The 18,155-nt window shown below is 38.5% G+C and overlaps 1 protein-coding gene across 1 annotated transcript; it reads left to right on the top strand.

The window, feature by feature from the left end:
- Positions 1-8,875: 8,875 nt before the first annotated feature.
- On the top strand, positions 8,876-16,589 carry stard15 (StAR-related lipid transfer (START) domain containing 15). The gene is made up of 6 exons (XM_053505124.1): positions 8,876-9,326; positions 11,973-12,120; positions 12,481-12,584; positions 13,012-13,129; positions 14,515-14,567; positions 15,604-16,589. The coding sequence occupies exons 1-6, from the start codon at positions 9,180-9,182 to the stop codon at positions 15,820-15,822; spliced, it is 789 nt and encodes a 262-aa protein (XP_053361099.1). The 5' UTR covers positions 8,876-9,179; the 3' UTR covers positions 15,823-16,589.
- The last annotated feature ends 1,566 nt before the right edge of the window (positions 16,590-18,155 follow it).

Here is an 18,155-nt window from a genome sequence, read left to right as displayed (position 1 = left end):
ATATAATGTGTACAGCACTGGACAAAAAGAAGAGACCACAGCAAAATGATCAGTTTTTCATGTTTTACTTTTTATAAGTATGTTATTTTAGTTAAAATTAACCCTTCAGTTTCATTTTATAACTGATTGACAACATTTTCTCCCCAATTCCAAATAAAAATGTTGTTCTTTAGAGCATTTATTTAAAGAAAACAGACAACAAAGCAAAATAAGAAAAAGTTGCAGTGTTTGTAGATCTAATATTGAAGATCTAATATTTCCAAAATTTTCGATTCATGTGTTCACAAAGACAAATCTGCCTGATTCCAGCCTTGCTGAAGTATCCCAAGATCATCACTCATCCTCTTTGGCTTTTGTAGCCTCTTCAGGTCTAAGTCTATCCATAAGATGACAAAGTGCCTAACCCTAACCCATAATTGAAAACTGTACTCATTGGAGAAGATGACCTTACTCCAGTTCACTATGCTCCAGTTTCTGTGGTCTTTTGCAAACTTATGTCTGGTTCTCCCTTGCTTGTCATTAATGAGAGGAATTGTTCTGGCTTTTTAAAAAAAAAAAATCAGCTCTGCCTCCAAAAGCCTGTTTTGAACCATTCTCACCATGCAGGTCACCCTGGGTTCTGTTAGCCATTGTGTTTGCATCAGTTGATGTTATCCTACAGTCATTGAGATCTCTCAGTAAAGATTTGTTTTTAGCCTCTACCAGTGTGTAAATTTGTTGTCCCCAGTGTTTGCTTGACCTTGTTCTTGTGTGTGGACTGAAGAATTGAAGGATAGAAGCAACCCAATGCTTACTGTATCCCTGTGTCAACAAAACCAACTTTTCTTTTAAATTCTTTTGCCATGGTCAGTGGTTATTAAGTCCAATTACGTTTGAGGTACTATTAGATTTGATGCAAGTGATCACCAGTAACTCATAAAGCACAATAAGGTGTGCTCGTGTTGAAATTCAACAGACACTGGAATGGAATGTTTGCCATTGTAAAAAAAATATCTAATTGGCCAATCAGATGGCAGAAACTCGAACATCATTGTGACATTGAACGTGGCATGGGTGTTGGTGCCAGATGGGTTGGTCTGAGAATTTCAGAAACTGCTGATCTCCTGGGATTTCCATGCACAACCATTTTTAGGGTTTAAAGAGAGTACTCTGAAAAAGAGAAAATATCCAATGAGTGGCAGTTCTCTGGGCAAAGATACCTTGTTAATGCAAGAGATCAACTGAAAATGGCCAGACTGGTTTGAGCTAAAAGAAAGGCAACAGTAACTCAAATCACATCTAACTGCCAACAGGGGTGTGAATCCCCAATCTAGCATGACATAACTTTATGTATAAGTTAAAATTAATCACATACCAAACTAAATGACTGCATATTTCATCACCTTTCAATGACATCTGTATAAAGATAGGACAACAGGAACCAGATGTTGGTTCACGCATTGCAGTTATAAAGGCATCAGCAATTTTTTCTTAACAGTTCATTTCAGTACACAGACTGGGCCATGATCCCTTATAAACATTCTAAAACCTGGTTTTCACTAATTAACCTTAGGAAAAATCCCTTCACACATTGTTCTGTAAAAACACACCAGATATGCATACCCTTAGCTACTGTTCTAATAAAACAACTATCTAGTGCCAGATTTGATGCAGATATGTGTATTTCATGGCTATTTGAGAAACGTCCACTTCCACTTCCAAGCACATATTGCCTTTTTAAAATGTCACCAGCTGAGATCTCAGATTATTTGAGCAGATTCATGGAGCCAGTGATCTCTCCTCCTCCGTCTTTCACAGAGGCGATATAAAATTCTCTTTGTGAGTTGAAGGCAAAAGCACATTTTGGAATTTCAGCTACAAAGGGAATTTCTTCATATTATTTTACAACACTATTGTTTTTAAATTAATAATTCACACCAAAATGACAACAATCTTTACTTATTAATAGTGGTGATATACAGTATTAAATATATTATATAACTAAGTTGGCACACTGACAATGCATATTTCTTATAAAAGGTTTCCTCATTAGTGGAAAAAAGTCACATTGTCTTATAGCTTTGCTTAAATTTATTTATAAAAGAAAAAAAGGACTGTAATTGGATTTTTCAGTTTGGCAACACTGCAACAGATTTCATACTCAGTTAGATTACATTAAAGGAAATGAAGCAAAAATATTTTCTCGATTTTTCTTTCAAAGCAGAATTTTTAAAATGCCACATGGCATTCACACGATGCATGCAACAAACAGCCAAAAACCCACTGCTGTAACCAAATACATAAACCTAAGAGGCTCACGAAGAAACTGACAGTAATAATTAAATGAATGTTGACTCAGTCAGCCACCAAGTATTTGCCGACTGAGGATAAAGTGCCAAAGAAACTCGAAGATACTTTGAAAAGCAGGGTGGCCTTTAATTGAACATGAAACTGTATATATGTCAGGTCTGGCTAATTTTTAAATACATTTTTTTTTCTCACATGAATTTTTACAAAACAAGTACAAAACTCTTTCTTATGGGTAAACCTACAAATCTACAACGGTAGTGGCAAAAGGCCTCTCTTTAGCTCCCTCTGTACCTTTATAATGGTTCATTACCTATATGGCATCTTCTTCTGGGGTTCTTCTTCCGTCTGGCAGATATTCACAAAATGTGAGTTCCAGTAGATACTCCTCAATGTATAAAGCTTTTACATTGCTCTGATAATTATAACTGTACCATTACAATGTTATAAGTAAAGCTCTTGTTGAATGAGTGCAGACAGATGAAAACCCTGGCAAGATCACAGGATGCTGCATGGTGATAAACTCCTGGGATACACATGTCTGCCACGTCAACTATATAATGATCATACAGAACAGCAGTTGAATCTCTTTTTCTTCACCAGATAGAAATTAAGGAATGGTAATTCCTCACCATTTACAACCTCTCCATATGTCCCTGGACAGTAGTCATGCTGCAATGTTTTATATTCTAGTCCAGAATATCCCATATAAGTACCGTTGCAAGCTAACTTTGTGATTGTCTCTTTTGCTTTCTCTGATTGTATTTTTCTATTCTTACATTACACAAAATGTTTCAAGAACAATTCTAGGCCAATTTCTAATTTCTGTTCACAAAATACACAATTCTACACACATAAACTTGCTGTTTTGCCTATGCAGGAAGACTTTTGGGACAACCTATACTCCAGAAAGTTTAAACTGATGAATCAAATTTCACCTTGAATAAATGAGACTCAAAGTAGTTGTAAACTGACAATCTGATCTACTTGGTCTTATAGTCAGAGATGAAATATGATGTTACCCTGTTGAGGTCTGTTTCTCCTATTAGTTTTTATGGCCATGTCCAACAGACGTTACAATGGGGCCCTATGTTTAATGTTTAACTCAGCTTCAGCCACAGAAGCCCACATTCCTTCTCTTAAAATCCTCCAAGTGCAAAAATGGTATGATCATTTTTCCACTGAATTTTGTACTTCACCTGTCATTTTTTGAAACTACAATGAAATAAGTATAATTTAATTTTCTATAAGTTCCACTTTAAATATGTGCTTCATTGTGACTTTTTTGTTTTCCATAGCCAAAAGGGTTGGGTTACCAAAATGGGTTTACCTTAAAGGTTTTTCCAGTTTTTCCAGGGATAATGAAGGTCTCCTTTATTGTGTATTGTTCCTTTCTGCATCCATGTATAGGTCACCTGGAGCCAAAGAATAATTAACTTGGGGCAGTGAGAGCTCAGTGTATAAGAAATTGGACTTCTGATTGAAAGGTTGTGAATTCAAAACTCAGCTCTACCAACTACTATGTACTTGAACGAGCCCTTAACCAACTTCTCAGCTGTATAAAATGAGATTGGTCAGAGTTGGTCTGCCAAATGCCATAAACAAGACAAGACTAAACAAAATGTGTTGAACCCATGAAAGCACATCACATGTATTTACTGAAAAGATAAAGTATGCATATTAATCAAACATTGGGCAGCTGTCTATGGAAGATCTGCAAGGACAAAATATGACTATTTTTGTACAAGATTAATTTTTTTTTCGTTGCAACCAGAAAACCTTGATATTTTTTCCGAGTATTTTTCATGTAAGGTATCATCTCATTTATTGTCTGTGTTTATCTGAGCTCTTGGATTTGGCAGCTGAGAAGACCCTTTTAAAACAATTCATTATCAGATGTAATCCATCAAATACAGTTCTAGGTGAGGAAAAAAACTGGGCTTGTACAGCAGTACAACACAGTTACTCAAATGGTATTTTTCTTTTTAACATGACCTCATCATTTGGAACAATGGCTCTTTATTGCAGATGATAAAGTATGTGAGGCAGATGTTATTTGGCTGTGAGTATCGAAATTCATTTTCGTGTATCCCGACTAACTGGAGGTTGCAGCATGTGTACTTTAAACATGTGTAAGAAACAGCATAAATGATGCTCCCCTAAAAGAATGAACAGTATAATTTGTTGAGGTCAAAGTACATGGATAAGGCCTGTTATTTTTCTACTGAGCAGTTAATTGAAAAAGTCAAATGTATTAAAGTAATTTCATATTTAATTAGGACCCTGATATACCAAGTCAACAGTAAAGAAAGAGTGCCAACAAAATATGATTGAGGATTGCCTTCTGTTTTCGGTGGAACAGCTCTGTGCCAGCATTAAGTGAAATAACTTACATCCCCAGAAGGTGGCAGTAGTCTATATAAAGTGGTTGCTTTTGGTTGCTTTAGTCTCTCTCATCCTGCACCAATTAATAGGAGTGGTACCGCCAAGTGGCCCTTCATTGGTTACCAGTTATATTAATCAGTGGTGGCTCAAACAGTTAAGGCTGTGGGTTACTGGCTTACTAACACTAACTGACAGGAAGTTAGTAGCACTGCCAAGTTGCTCCTGTTGAGCCCTTGAGCAAGGCCCTTAACCCTATCTGCTCCTGGGATGCTGTATCCTGGCTGACCCTGCTCTTAGACCCCACCTCCCTAACTGTAATATGTAAAAAAAAAAAAAAAATCATTTCAATGTGCTGTAAGGTACATGTGATGAATAATTGAATTATTATTAATCAGAAATCCAGCATCATAAGGATCTGAATGACTGACAAGGGCCAAAAAAGTTGCTATGAGTAGATGATTGTGTCAGATGATTTTTAAAACAGTAGGTTTAGGGTGTTTCCAGTATGTAGTGGTTAGGTTAGGCACTTATACTGTAGGTGCCCAAGGCTACAAGGTCCCATAGAGAGCTACTGTGGAAAAAAGTTAACGCTGGCTTAGACAGAAAGGTGTCAAAACACAGTGCATTCCAGCTTACTGCAAATAGCCTTTTTTTGGCTGCAGCCCATGCTGATTCCTCCATAGCCAAAACTGTGTACAATGGGCACATGAGTCAGAGAACTGAACCATGGAAGAATGGAAGAAGGTGGCCTGGTTAGATTAATGTGTTCTTTTACATTGTGTAAAGGGAGTGTGAATTGACTATCTGGAAGTGATGGCACTATGATGCACCATGGGAAGAATTCAAACCTATCTTCAATGAACAATGCACTGTGAGGTCATTCTTGCTTAGTTCTGGCAGTTTGCTGATTGCTAAAGGTGCTTGATAAAGATCTTTTGCCGATATCAAGGTGACTTCTTTAGATTAGTTTCTTCTGCATTTGAATCCAAAATTCTGTCCATGTCAGACATATGAGACACAGCTGCAGAAGTATTCTATGCTAGTTTCTGTTAAATCTATTTAACAGTCTTTTAGTAATGTGCTACAATTAAAATATTTGGAAGATCCAGTCCCTTTTTCTGATTGATAGAACCTGTCTTTGTCTTCCAAGTTGTTGAATAATTCCTACGCCAAAATGAATTCTTGATTGTGATTGATTTTCTCTAATAGCATGACTCTGGCAATAGTTGCAGCTAAGAGGTACAAATTTCAACATGTTTCAGTAATGTGAAATATAAAAAATATTTAAAAACTTTGTTTTTTCATATATAAAACATAAAACCAGCAATAAAAAACACCAATTTATGGCACATCACATTAAAGCCATTGTGAAGACTTTAGAGAGCATAAGAATTTGAATTCCCTTAGCATTGTTTACCATGGAATTAGAAGGTTCAAACCACTGACTTGTATGTATCTCACCAATCAAAGGCCAGCCTTTCTAGTCCAATCACAATACAGCACGAATCAAAAAGTTAATGCTGGCAAACAAAGGTAAGGCACCAGAACACTCAGTGCAAAGACCGCTGTGCATGGGTCCCAGCAGGCAAAGAGTCCAAGACTGCTGACCTGGCCTCCAAACTCCCCAATCTAATCCAGCACCCATGGAATGCGCTGGACAGACAAGTCCAATATATAGAGGCTCCACCCCACAACTCACAACACCCATAGGATTTGCTACCAGCATTTTGGTGTCAGAAACCACAGCAGACCCCAGAGCCCCTGTGGAGCCATGCCCCAAGGAGCCAGAGCGTCCAGGTAGCACATGGGGAAACTAAAACCTTACACTGGTATAATGTGAAAATTATAGCTGATTGGTATAAAACCATATTAATAGCAGATCTTTCAAGTGCTCTAAGTTGCAAGCTGGGGACAAAAATAATAAACAGACCTGCCACTACAATGGTTTAATATTATGCAAATAAAAAAGTTCATTTCATGAAAGTAGATTACAATCAATAGTTCCCAGACAGGTGTGCCATGTAAGGTTTCCCAACGTGCTCTCCTTCTATATATTGTAGCTCCAAACTGTTTCTGAAAGCAACATTACTGCAAGAACTATGTGTCAGGAGCTTTCTAAAATGAATTTCATGGCCAAGCTGCTGCTCACAATCTTAAGATCGCTGTGCGCAATGCCAAGTGCTGGCAGGAGTAGTGTAATGCACACCACCACTGGACACAGAAGTAGTCAAAATATGTTCTCTGGAGTGATGAATCACACTTTTAGAAGTCCAATGGACAAATTCGGCTTTAGCAAATGGCAGAAAAATGTCACCTACCAGAATGCACAAGTTTGGTAGATGTAGATAATGGTCCAGGGCTGTTTTGTATGGTTTGAGGTTGGGCCCCAAAATTCCAGTTAAGAGTAGTGTTAATGCAACAGCTTACAGGACATTTTAGACAATTGTACACATTCGGCTCTGTGGCAGCAGTTTGGGACAGACTTGCCGAGCTAGCATGATTGTTTATGTGCACAAAGCAAGCTCCATAATGACATGAATCTGATGTGGAGAACCTTCAGTGTCCCTGACCTTAATCACAATGGATTTTACATTCGATCAACTGAAATGTCAATTTTAAATCTCTCAAACAAGTAGCATGAAGGCAACTTCAAATAAGTGTCTGTGGATTTGGAATGGAATGTCTAACAAGCTCATACAGGTATGATGTCAGATCTGTGCATATTTTTGAGATATACTTAAAATGCATACTGAAATGCGTTAGGTAAAAGGAAACAACACAGACTATAGGGAAGAAGCTTTAACACCTCTAAAAACACGCATCTCCAGGGGCCGTGTTTGATTGTGACCGTCTTGACGGTGAGATGACTGGTTGCTTTACATCTCAGGGAGCCCTCATGTTTGTATTTCCTTCTGGCTCTCCCTTTTAGTTATGCTGTTATAATTAGTCCTCCCGGAGTCCCTGCTTGCACTCTACACTAAATATACATTCACCTTATACATTATATGACTGTGACCATACCTAACTGTTATCTCTCCTCTTCTGCTCTCCTCTCTCCCGCTCTTTCTATTTCCCTCTCTCTGTCGAGCTACACATGTTGTTCCTGAGCTGCCAGTGATCCAGACTCCCTCAGCCCTCTGGACCTGTCTGACTCATCCTGGTGTCCCACTTCTGGTTGGAGATCTTGTCACATGGATGCCCCGTAAGTCTCTTTGGAATGCGTCCGGTGTCTGGGGACGGTTTCACTCTACCATGAAGATGGTTCTGGCCTTGACATATGTTGACAGCTGTTTCTCTAAGGAATTGACTTGGCTGCGGTTGCTTGATAGTTTTCCAATTCACTGGAATTTCCTACGAGTCTACCTGAGCCTCCAATAACTACCTGGACTCCATATTAACATCAATTAACATCAACTGTTATACTGAACTGCCTGCCACCTAACACAAAGTATTAATGCAGACCAAACAGATGGGTTTTCTGTTGAGTCTGGTTCCTCTCAAGGTTTCTTCCTATTGCCATCTCAGGGAGTTTTTCCTTGCCACTGGCTTGCCCATCAGGGACTATCTGACCATTTTGGTTCATACACATTCAAAATCCAAACAAACCTAAATAATTATTTTAATTGTGTAAAGCTGCTTTGCGACAATGACAATTGTTAAAAGCGCTATACAAATAAAATTTCCTTGGGTCTGTGTGCACGTGCTTGGTGGGTTTCCTCTGGGTACTTCAGTTTCCTCCCACAGTCCAAAGACATGCAGAGTAGGCTTATTGGCATCCCCAAATTGCCTGTAGGTGTAATAAGCATGTGAGTGTGTGCCCTGCAATAGACTGTCACCACGTCCAGTGTGTACCCCCTCTCATTCCCCAGCCCCCCCCTCCACCATACAGCCCTGTATAGAGGATAAAACTGTATAAACGACGAGTGAGTTAGTATCATTCAAAACCTGTAAAACTTGATAAGATTAGAGTTTTTTCTGTTTTAGGGAAAAGCCAAAAGAACCATTGTGGGCAGAAATTAAGTCACACCTTGTAAAAATCTGGAACAGTGCGGCCGCAGACGAATCCGCGCTGAAGCGAAACAAAAACGTTCACGGAAGAGAAACGGCTTTGAATTGACAGCCGTGATACCTGATACTATGTCTGGAATAAAGGAGTCTATAAAGGCTGTCCCACGTGAAAAGACCGGGCTGCAGGGTAACGCGATGCCGCCCCTTTAAAACGCCGCCTGCTCGAGACTGCTGAGAACAGCGCGGATGCTGGAGTGCACCTGCTCCGTGTTAACACACCTGCTGGGACGAACACTGACCCTGTTCTTAGCGTTAAATGAAGCTGCTCGAACCCGGTCATTTCTGATACCTTTCTACTCGTTCGGAAGGAATTAACGAGGGGTTTATTACGTTTATTAGCCTATCCACGGCAGGCGTGCTAACAAACGGAGCTTTTATGAGAGTGCTGTTTCCGGTTTATTCCGCTGTTCGGCTGGGGAAGCGGTAGTGTTTCAGACAGGATGCCGGTACAAATTCCGGACGACGCGGATTTCGCGTCTTTTAAGGCGCAGTGCGAAAGCGAAGAGGGATGGATACAGCGATACAGCAAGTCAGGAGTGACGGTGTGGTGCCGAGATGAGGAGACCAAAACAGTGCAAAAACTTAAGGCAAGTGCTTCGCAGGGGCTTCTGGGTAAGCTACATATGCACTGCATTGCGGAGTCACCAGGCTGTAAAGCAGATGTCATGTGTGCTGCGTGAAACAGGGACATAATGGCATGGCTACGACGCTAAACACGTTATTTAATACATTAGTGGTTTATTTATTTGATATTTAGCCGTCATAGATTATAATTGATGTGGTGGTGGAGGGAGAAAATAAAACAGGAATAGACAACTGTGTATTAAAATCTTTTAATAAAAATAGCTAATGTATCATGGTCAGCGTTAGTGTTAGGGCTCGGAAAAGACCAGTAGAGTCAAACCTGTAGAGTATGCCACGTAAACCTCTTGTGACGTGTCACCAAATGACTTCAAAGCAAACAAGATGTATTTAAATAAAGAAGATGACGTTGATGTTTTTTTTTCCTCTTCAGCTTTGTATGCATAGTAGTCACCTCATGGTCTTAAAATAATTCTACCCTTTTTCCATAGTAAAATTTAATTGCTCGTGTTCTCTCTCTCTCTCTCTCTCTCTCTCTCTCTCTCTCTCAGTTCTCTGATAATAAGCATCGGTTCATTTAAGTAGCCTAATCTTCACACGTCACGCACCACCATAGTTTATATATGACCCTGCCTATTTACAGATAATTTCCCCATTCTTTTTAAATAAACATGCCATCTCCCTAGAAAAAGGAACAACCCTAGTGATCAGACCATAATTAACATAAGCCTCTTGTTTTCAGAGAAGTATAAAGACAAAACAAGTTCATTAATTCAGCACTCCTGTAATTCTCCATAAAACCCAGAGTTTTAGTTTTGATGTTTTTTTTTTCACTAAACATATAGATGATTGTGCAGTATATAGTGATATATCCTTTTTTTCCAAGGAAAACATAGGCAATATGATAAAATGTGTATTTTATTTCACCAATTATACAAATATGACTAAGCGAAAAAAAAAAACAATGGGTCACATACAATGGGGAAGAAAATAGCACAGATGCACATGATCACATGTTTTAGTTGGGTTCTATGTCCAGTTCTGTTAAAATTTACATCTTATTAACATAATAATAATTTTTGTTCTAGCTGACATATCCAAAAATATAAATCCACAGTGTGATGTCTGAAGTCTCCCTCGTTAACGCACATCAGCAAAGCTTCCATGCAGGAAGTGACTCCTGTAGGATAAATTAGACATGAGTCTAAATGACTGTAGATAAAATAAAAAAAAATCAATTAAATAAATAAATAAATAATTAAATAAATAGATAGACAGCCAGAGTCCTGACAGGTGTTCATAAACAGGTTACTTGACTAAAGCATGTTTGTAGGTAAGTACTTTAACTGATAAAGTTTGTTTGCTTGAATTACAAGAGGTACAAACTATGTAAAAAACTGATAATTGCTTAAATTTGCATGTAGTACTACATGCATTTATTTTGTCCTTCAATCTTTAAAAAATGTAATATGAACTGGTATTAAAAAATATTTTGTGTGAAAAGCGCTTTCAGTTGAGCTGATGCAAGCACAAAAAGGCTGTGCTTGGCACTTCAGGATAAGAACTGTATCCTGTGTCAGAATGATAAGATGGAAAGTTAATGAGATTGTCAGGTGAGATAATGGGATTGTCAGACAGACTATCATTAGCCTTTTTGAATGTCCTTTCATTGTGCTTTGGGACTTTTGTATTTTCTTAGCAGTTATCCACAATGCTTTGCTTACTAAGAGACAAAAAAACACACACAGACTTATGGTTCATTAACAATGGCAAAACAAAGTTCAGTGCATACAAACGCAAACAGGTTGGGCTCGACTGATTTAACTTGTGCCACATTATCACAGATGAAAGGCTCATCTCGCAGAGCCAGGCTGTACCCATGAGACACGCTGAAAAATTAAGAGTGGAAAACCGTGGTAACGGCAGGCTCGGATGAGGAAACCTGATTCCCTTCTTGCTAGTTTACCAGAGTCAGACTTTTTGGACTTGCATGGTGGCTGACCTCTCTGATGATGGCAGTTTGCCCTGGGAAAGTCACAGACGATGCAGTGGAGTGGTAGTAGTGCTGAAAAAAGGGGTAAAAATTAAAAGATGATGGATCTCTTTTAATAATTAATTCAATTTTCCGGAGCGCAGAAGTGCTCCTCACCATAAATAATTGAGCTGCTGAAGGCTTTGACGACATTTCATTCATATAGAGCAAATAGAGCTTGTTGTGGAAGCCAGTGGAAATGGGGAGGGCCTGCTCATGCCAGGGTTCGAGAGGGGGTGTTGAATGAATTATTTACCTGATGTTAGGGGTAGAGTCGATTGGGTTACATGGTTACTTGCCTTCCAGGCTCATAAAATATCTGATCACATTGCACTCCACACTCTTAAAGTCTTACCTGACTGACAGACCTTCAGTAACAGAGCGAAAAAATAATAGAGGTGAGTGTAGGTTTTGCTTGGCGCAAAAAAGACATGAATACTTGTGTAAAATCTATGCCTGTCCCTTGGTATCACTGGTTCATATGATAACACAGTTCACTGGAAAGCTGCAATTTATTGGCCCAAATTCAGGAGTTTTACACAGCAGAGGGCAGGTCAAAAAAACAGCAGGTTCTCTATGCAAACCTCCTGAAAAACCTTTCTGCTTTTCTTCTTTTTAGATGAGTATTGTGTGCAAGGATGTCAGTGCAGACACTCTGTACGATGTCTTGCATGACACGAGTTACCGGAAGAAATGGGACACCAACATGATCGACACATTTGATATTGCAAGACTGACAGTGAACGCAGATGTAGGATATTACTCTTGTAAGTCCCCACCATATTCGCTTTCCTTTCTACTCATCTATTTGCTTCTGTTCAGAATGTGCTGGCGCTGTTGCGCGGTCACTAAGACTATCATAACATAGTTTATCATATTATTCCGTCCTTGAAAAAAAATACAAATTGATTGTGCTCTTGGAACACTTCGAGGGTCTTGTAGTAACATGCAATTTTGTAATTCAGTTGTAAATAGTACCAACAAAGTTTAATGGCTTTTAAAAGGCATTTATGGAGTGCTCATTTTAACTCTGGTCTTAGTGTCAATAGTCTAATTCTTATGCCACAGTTAATCTTAACTGATCTTTCAGTATAACATTAAATAAGGTCTTTTTTTTCTGTTAAAAGGGAAATGCCCGAGTCCACTGAAGAACAGGGATTTTGTCACCATGCGTTCATGGCTTCCTCTTGGCAACGACTACTTGATAATCAACTACTCAGTCAAACACCCGGTATGTCCTGAATATCCTCCAGTCTAGTCTGGGAGCAGTGCAAATGTTCTCGCTTTATAACTGGTTTTGGCAGAACTGGAGACACAGTACTGTGCATTGTGTAAGCTGGCATGTAGAACAGCTGTCTAGAGCTAGAACAGACTGAAACAGAAGAAGCTTCGTCCAGTGGGAAAACTGCAAGCCATTGAGTAAATACTCGGGTGACCTGAGCACTGTGACTTAATGAATAATTACCTGGCTCACGTCTTGGGAACTTTTTTTTTTCTTTGTGGTTTTTGTCCTTGGACAAAATTGTCACACTAATAAATTATGCAACCAGGTTAAATTAAACATGCTGGACATGATCTCTGTTGGTGTAATTGTTAATTTAATTTTGAAAAGCAATATTCAGTTATCAGTTATCTAAGTTTTTCCCCTCCCCTTTTAGCAATACCCACCAAAGAAAGACTATGTCAGAGCTGTGTCTTTACTCACCGGATACTTGATCCAGCGCAGTGGTGCAAACAGCTGCACTCTTTACTACTTAACACAAGTAGATCCAAGAGGTGAGTGTTTTTTTTTTTTCTAGTGTGTTTCTACCTGTATATTATCTAACTAAAAATGTGAAGCCTTGCATTTCCGTGCATGAAATTATTAATGCGTAAACCACCTTAACCGAGTAGAAGAGTTTATAAATGTTTAATGTTGAAGCAGCATAATCTTCTGTTTGCATGACCTTTACTGATTAAGGTTTCTGACAAACATTGTGTGTGCGCACTATAAATACGTTACATACTCTGGCCTTGTGCTGTACTTGCTCTTTTAAAGTTTACATAATACATAAAGAAGAGATTGTGTAAACAGTGTTGTCTTGGGTTAAGCCATATACAGTCTCCTTGAAAAGTATTGGAGCAGCAAGGCCAAATCTTTTGTTTTTGCTGTAGACTAAATGTGGTGGGTTTGAGATGAACTACAAATGATGCAATCGATCATGATTTCAACTTTCATTTCCTGATATTTATATGCTGATGTGTTAGGCTGGTGGCAGACCACCCAAGTTCTGGGCGAACAAATGGTTCTAAAGTAACCAAACCTAAATATTTGGTTGCGTAATATCGTTTGCTTACAGTAATCAAGCCAGTGACACACTGACATCACTGAACTGTTGCAGTGTTCTTTTTTAATGCTTTTCATGCTTGGGTTAGGTTGGTGTGTATGTATGAATGTTCAGGTTGGATTATGGTCTGATGATTGACTTGGTCAGTTTAAAACCTTCCACCTTTTCTCCCTGATTAAGTCCTTTGTGGGACTGGCACTGTGTTTTGAGTCTAGCTGGATAAAGAAGTTCCTCCTGTTTAGATTGGATGCATTTCTCTGTATATTGACAGACAGATTGTTTCTGAATTCATTCAGTTGTTACCATCAAGAGTTACATTATCAATAAAGATTAGCTAACCCTTTCCAGAAGCAGCCAGACGAGCCCAAGCCACCACCACTTTGCTTGGCTGATGAACCTGTATGTTTTGGACCCATGAGCAGATTCTTTCTTCTTCCACACTTTGGCCTTTTCTCACTTTGGTAGAGGTTAATCATGTTCCAGAACGTTTGTGGTTCATCTCCTATAGTTCTTTGCAAATTCCAGTCTGGCCTCCTGATTCTTATTGCTGATGAGCGTTTTGTAATTTGTGGTGTGGCCTTTACAGATCTGCTTTGAAGTCTTCTTTAAATGAAGGATTGTGATACTTTTACCCCTAGCCTTTGGAAGTGGTTGGTTTTGTCACTAATTGTTGTTTTTTGGGTTTTTCTTTATAGCTTGCACAACGTTTCTGTTGCTGTTTTCCTTGGCTGAAATGTCTGATACAATCATTTCGGAGAGGACTGTATAGGCTAGGCCGAACAGACAGCGTGATTTGAATAACATTACCTGAAATGTTTTTGTTTACACTTCCAGGTTCCTTACCTAAATGGGTAGTGAATAGAGTCTCTCAATTTGTGGGGCCTAAGGTAAGACTATTTTGATTAACATAATTTCATGCCTTTGTACTCGAAGGGTTTTGTAGAATAACAAATTAAGTTTGAATGGAGCATTAAACAAGCAGGTATTTATAAAATGGAAAAACGGTTCTTTATTATGTAAGAACCCTAATTCTGCAGGAGAGAATGGGCAGTAAGCTTTTAGTAACTGGTGTGTACGGTCCTCTACTGTCATCTGCTGGTCACAAGCCACAACCACATCACTATCAATTTGGGGTTTTTTCATTGTTTTTATTGATTTTATGTAAAACTTGGATTATGCAATCCAGTTCTGATTAAAATGACAAATTAGAGCATTTGAATATTAAAATAAGCTAAATATTTGAGCTACATTTCACACCACACACATAAAAACAATGTGCTTTAAAGCTATCTTATAAACTACTTTAAACAAAATTTTGCAGAATTGAATTAAACCAAATAAAATATTGTGTGAAAATGGTCATAAAAATATGTATGCTCATCCTATACACTTAATATATGTTTCTAAATTGCTTAAAACCAAACCAAACAATCAAAATAATTATTATTACTATTTTTAGCCGGCTAAGCTCTAGGTTGTTGATTTGGTGATCTGAGGATCAGGGTTCAAGCCCCATGTAAAAACTTGTGCCAGAGTTGTGTGCGGATCGGATAATCCACTGTGGCAACCCCTTGACGGGACCCAAATCTGCTACATCCTGGTATTGTATCCATATCTTTGGGTCATTAAAGGAGTTCTACAGATGCAGACATGAACCAAGCAGCCCAATTATGGCTTTAGCACATTGCAAACCTTGATGGTATCAAAGCACTCCTGATGTGATATGCTGGCATAAGTGCATTAGTGTAGCAGGGGATTATATAGAGAAATGTGGTTGTTAGTCTTTCGGCTCCCGTTGAAGTCGCCACAGCGGAACAACTGATCGGCACATCTTTGATTAACCAACTGATTATACACTTTTTGTGTATAAGACTTTCAATGACATTGGAGACTAAGAATTCTGAAATCTTTGGTGTTCCATAGGCCATGAGGAAGATCTACAAAGCGTGCCTGAAATACCCCGAGTGGAAGCGGAAACATGACCCTAACCTGAAGCCGTGGATGTATCCGGAGCAAAACACGCTGCCGTGCATGAGTGCTTCAGAGCTCACTGTGCAGAGAGCTGATTCCCTGGAGAACATTGACGAGAGTGGTTTGAACGAGGATAAGATTCAGCACCACAGCGATGATGAGGAGACCTAAACCTTCAGATTCTTCTTTCACATGAGTGTGTGTACATGTGCACTGTATGTGTGTTTGTATGTGTCTGTGTGCGTGTGTGTGTGTTGAGTTAGATTGGTAGTTCTGCAGAGTATGACATATTAGTTTTCAGCTGCATCTGATGCATGATTTGCTATGCATTGTTGAGGACCGTAATGGTGCTCCTTTCAAGGTTTTTTGACATATTAATGATTGTGATTGCACTACCAGTCCCAACTTACTAGAATTGCACATCATTACAAGTTTGATGATTTTATTCAAAATGAGCTCTCATACATTTATGCATAAACACAAACAAATCTACACATTATTGCAGGTAAGGAAAATTTTGAATCTTTGGCCTAGAGATGCAATGCTTTCTCAGTTCTCTCTCCTGTGAGTGAGCATCAGTTTTGTAGTGTTTTATGGCTCCATGGACTTTTTTCTAAACCCTTTTTTTTTCTCTGGTATTACTCAACAATTGTGTAACACTTCCAGTAAAAGTTTCATCTGGGCATTTACAGTCTCTTTTTCAGGGTGCTCTACCTGTAGGAAGTGAGAGTTCTTCAGAACTCTGTGGCTGGCTGCAGGGATTTTCACTTCAATATCTACCTATGCATCAATATGATCTCAGGAGTTGTAAAAAAACAAAAAAACAACAACAAAAAAACAGTCTGCTGTCTACCTTTCTCGAATTTTCATTGTATGTATTTCTATCTCTCTGGTCACTTTTCCCTATTCATTTATGAATAAACATCGTTATCTTGTAATTTTGGAGTGATTTTTATTTTTTATTTTTTGCATCCAAGTATTCGTTATGTCAGCCTCTGTCACAGCTAGACAATTTATTTATGTTATTACTAGAGGGTACCCGTTGATTTGCCCGCGTACAGATACTACCATTCTGTAAAACTCTCTGCCCGCTCCTCATGCTGCAGCCCCTATTTCTGCCTGTCGTAGACAACAGTAGACAATGCTATTTACTGTTGCGTTCAGTGTGGATGCTGCCTACTGTATCGTTCGGCGAGGAACACCTGTGAGACACTCACAGTATAACATTTAAGTTGATGATAACATTGCCTACTGTTATTTAAACGTCTTTATCTATCTATCTATCTATCTATCTCTATATATATATATATATATATATATATATATATATATATATATATATATATATATACACAATATAGAGAGAGATAGATAGATATATCTTCTCCTTTGTCTTTCGGCTGTTCCCTTTCGGGGTTGCCAAGGCAAATCATCTGCCTCCATCTAACTCTATCCTCTGCATCCTCTTCTCTCACACCAACTTACTTCCTCTCTCACAGAATCTATAAATCTCCACTTTGGTCTTCCTCTAGACCTCCTTCCTGGCAGTTCCAATCTCCGCATCCTTCTAACGATACATTCCCTATCTCTCCTATGAACATGTCCAAACCACCTCAATTTGACCTTTATCTCCAAAACATCTAAAATTGGTTGTCCCTCTGATGAACTCATTTTTGATTTATGATGTATAGTATGGTTTGGTTGCTGAGCTGTTGAAGAGGTTTTAAGGTTTGAAGTTATTTTAATTTGTGCCAGTCTTGCAGGCTGATTTTACCTATTTAACAAAAAAGCCATTGTGATTACTATTTGATTTGTATGTCAATTAATGTATTTGAAAGTGTCTAGTACTTTGAAATAAGTGTAAAAAGTTAACACAAAAAGAATTTGCTCCCCCCCCCTCCATTTGGCAAGAAAGGGAGGTCTGTGCCTGCCTCCAGTCTTTTTCCATCCAAAAGCCTACAGCTGGCCACCACTCCTCAAACTCTCCATTGTCTCTGATACTTCCTGCTTCCCATTTGGAGCAGTTCCTGCCTTCATCAGTCAGATTGTTCTGCAGGGAAGGAAACTCCACAAGTCAGGCCTCTCTGGTTTCTCACAGCACACTCCTGTTTCTTGTACAGCATTTATGGGTTTCTTTACATCCCATTATATGTAACGGTAATTATATATATATATATATATATATATATATATATATATATATATATATATATCAGTATATAATGCACTGCAACACTTCTCACTGTTGACATAAAGTCAGATTTGTGGAATTAAAAAAAGTTTTAATTTTCCAGTCTACCTTTGCAAAATGTAAATTATTAAAATGTACAGCTGACCAAATGATACTGTTTAACTTTTAAAAATTTTATAGAACCAGACCACTACAGGCATCATTTATGCAATGTCAAATTAGGACATAATCTATTAACTCCAGATTGTCCTACTACAAAGTATATAACATTATGGAATAATGAAATTCTTTTAAATATACTACTTTTTGCACC

This window comes from Clarias gariepinus, chromosome 10 (assembly GCF_024256425.1).
Source record: "Clarias gariepinus isolate MV-2021 ecotype Netherlands chromosome 10, CGAR_prim_01v2, whole genome shotgun sequence".
Classification (NCBI taxonomy): domain Eukaryota; kingdom Metazoa; phylum Chordata; class Actinopteri; order Siluriformes; family Clariidae; genus Clarias; species Clarias gariepinus.
The sequence above is the reverse complement of the archived record's forward strand: the minus strand, read 5'-3'. Positions and strand labels throughout refer to the sequence as shown.

Coding starts and splice junctions, on each gene's coding strand:
- stard15 (XM_053505124.1), top strand. CDS start 9,180: ATGCCGGTACAAATTCCGGACGACGCGGATTTCGCGTCTTTTAAGGCG. Junction 12,121..12,480: donor AGATGTAGGATATTACTCTT/GTAAGTCCCCAC, acceptor TTCTGTTAAAAG/GGAAATGCCCGAGTCCACTG. Junction 13,130..14,514: donor AACACAAGTAGATCCAAGAG/GTGAGTGTTTTT, acceptor TTACACTTCCAG/GTTCCTTACCTAAATGGGTA.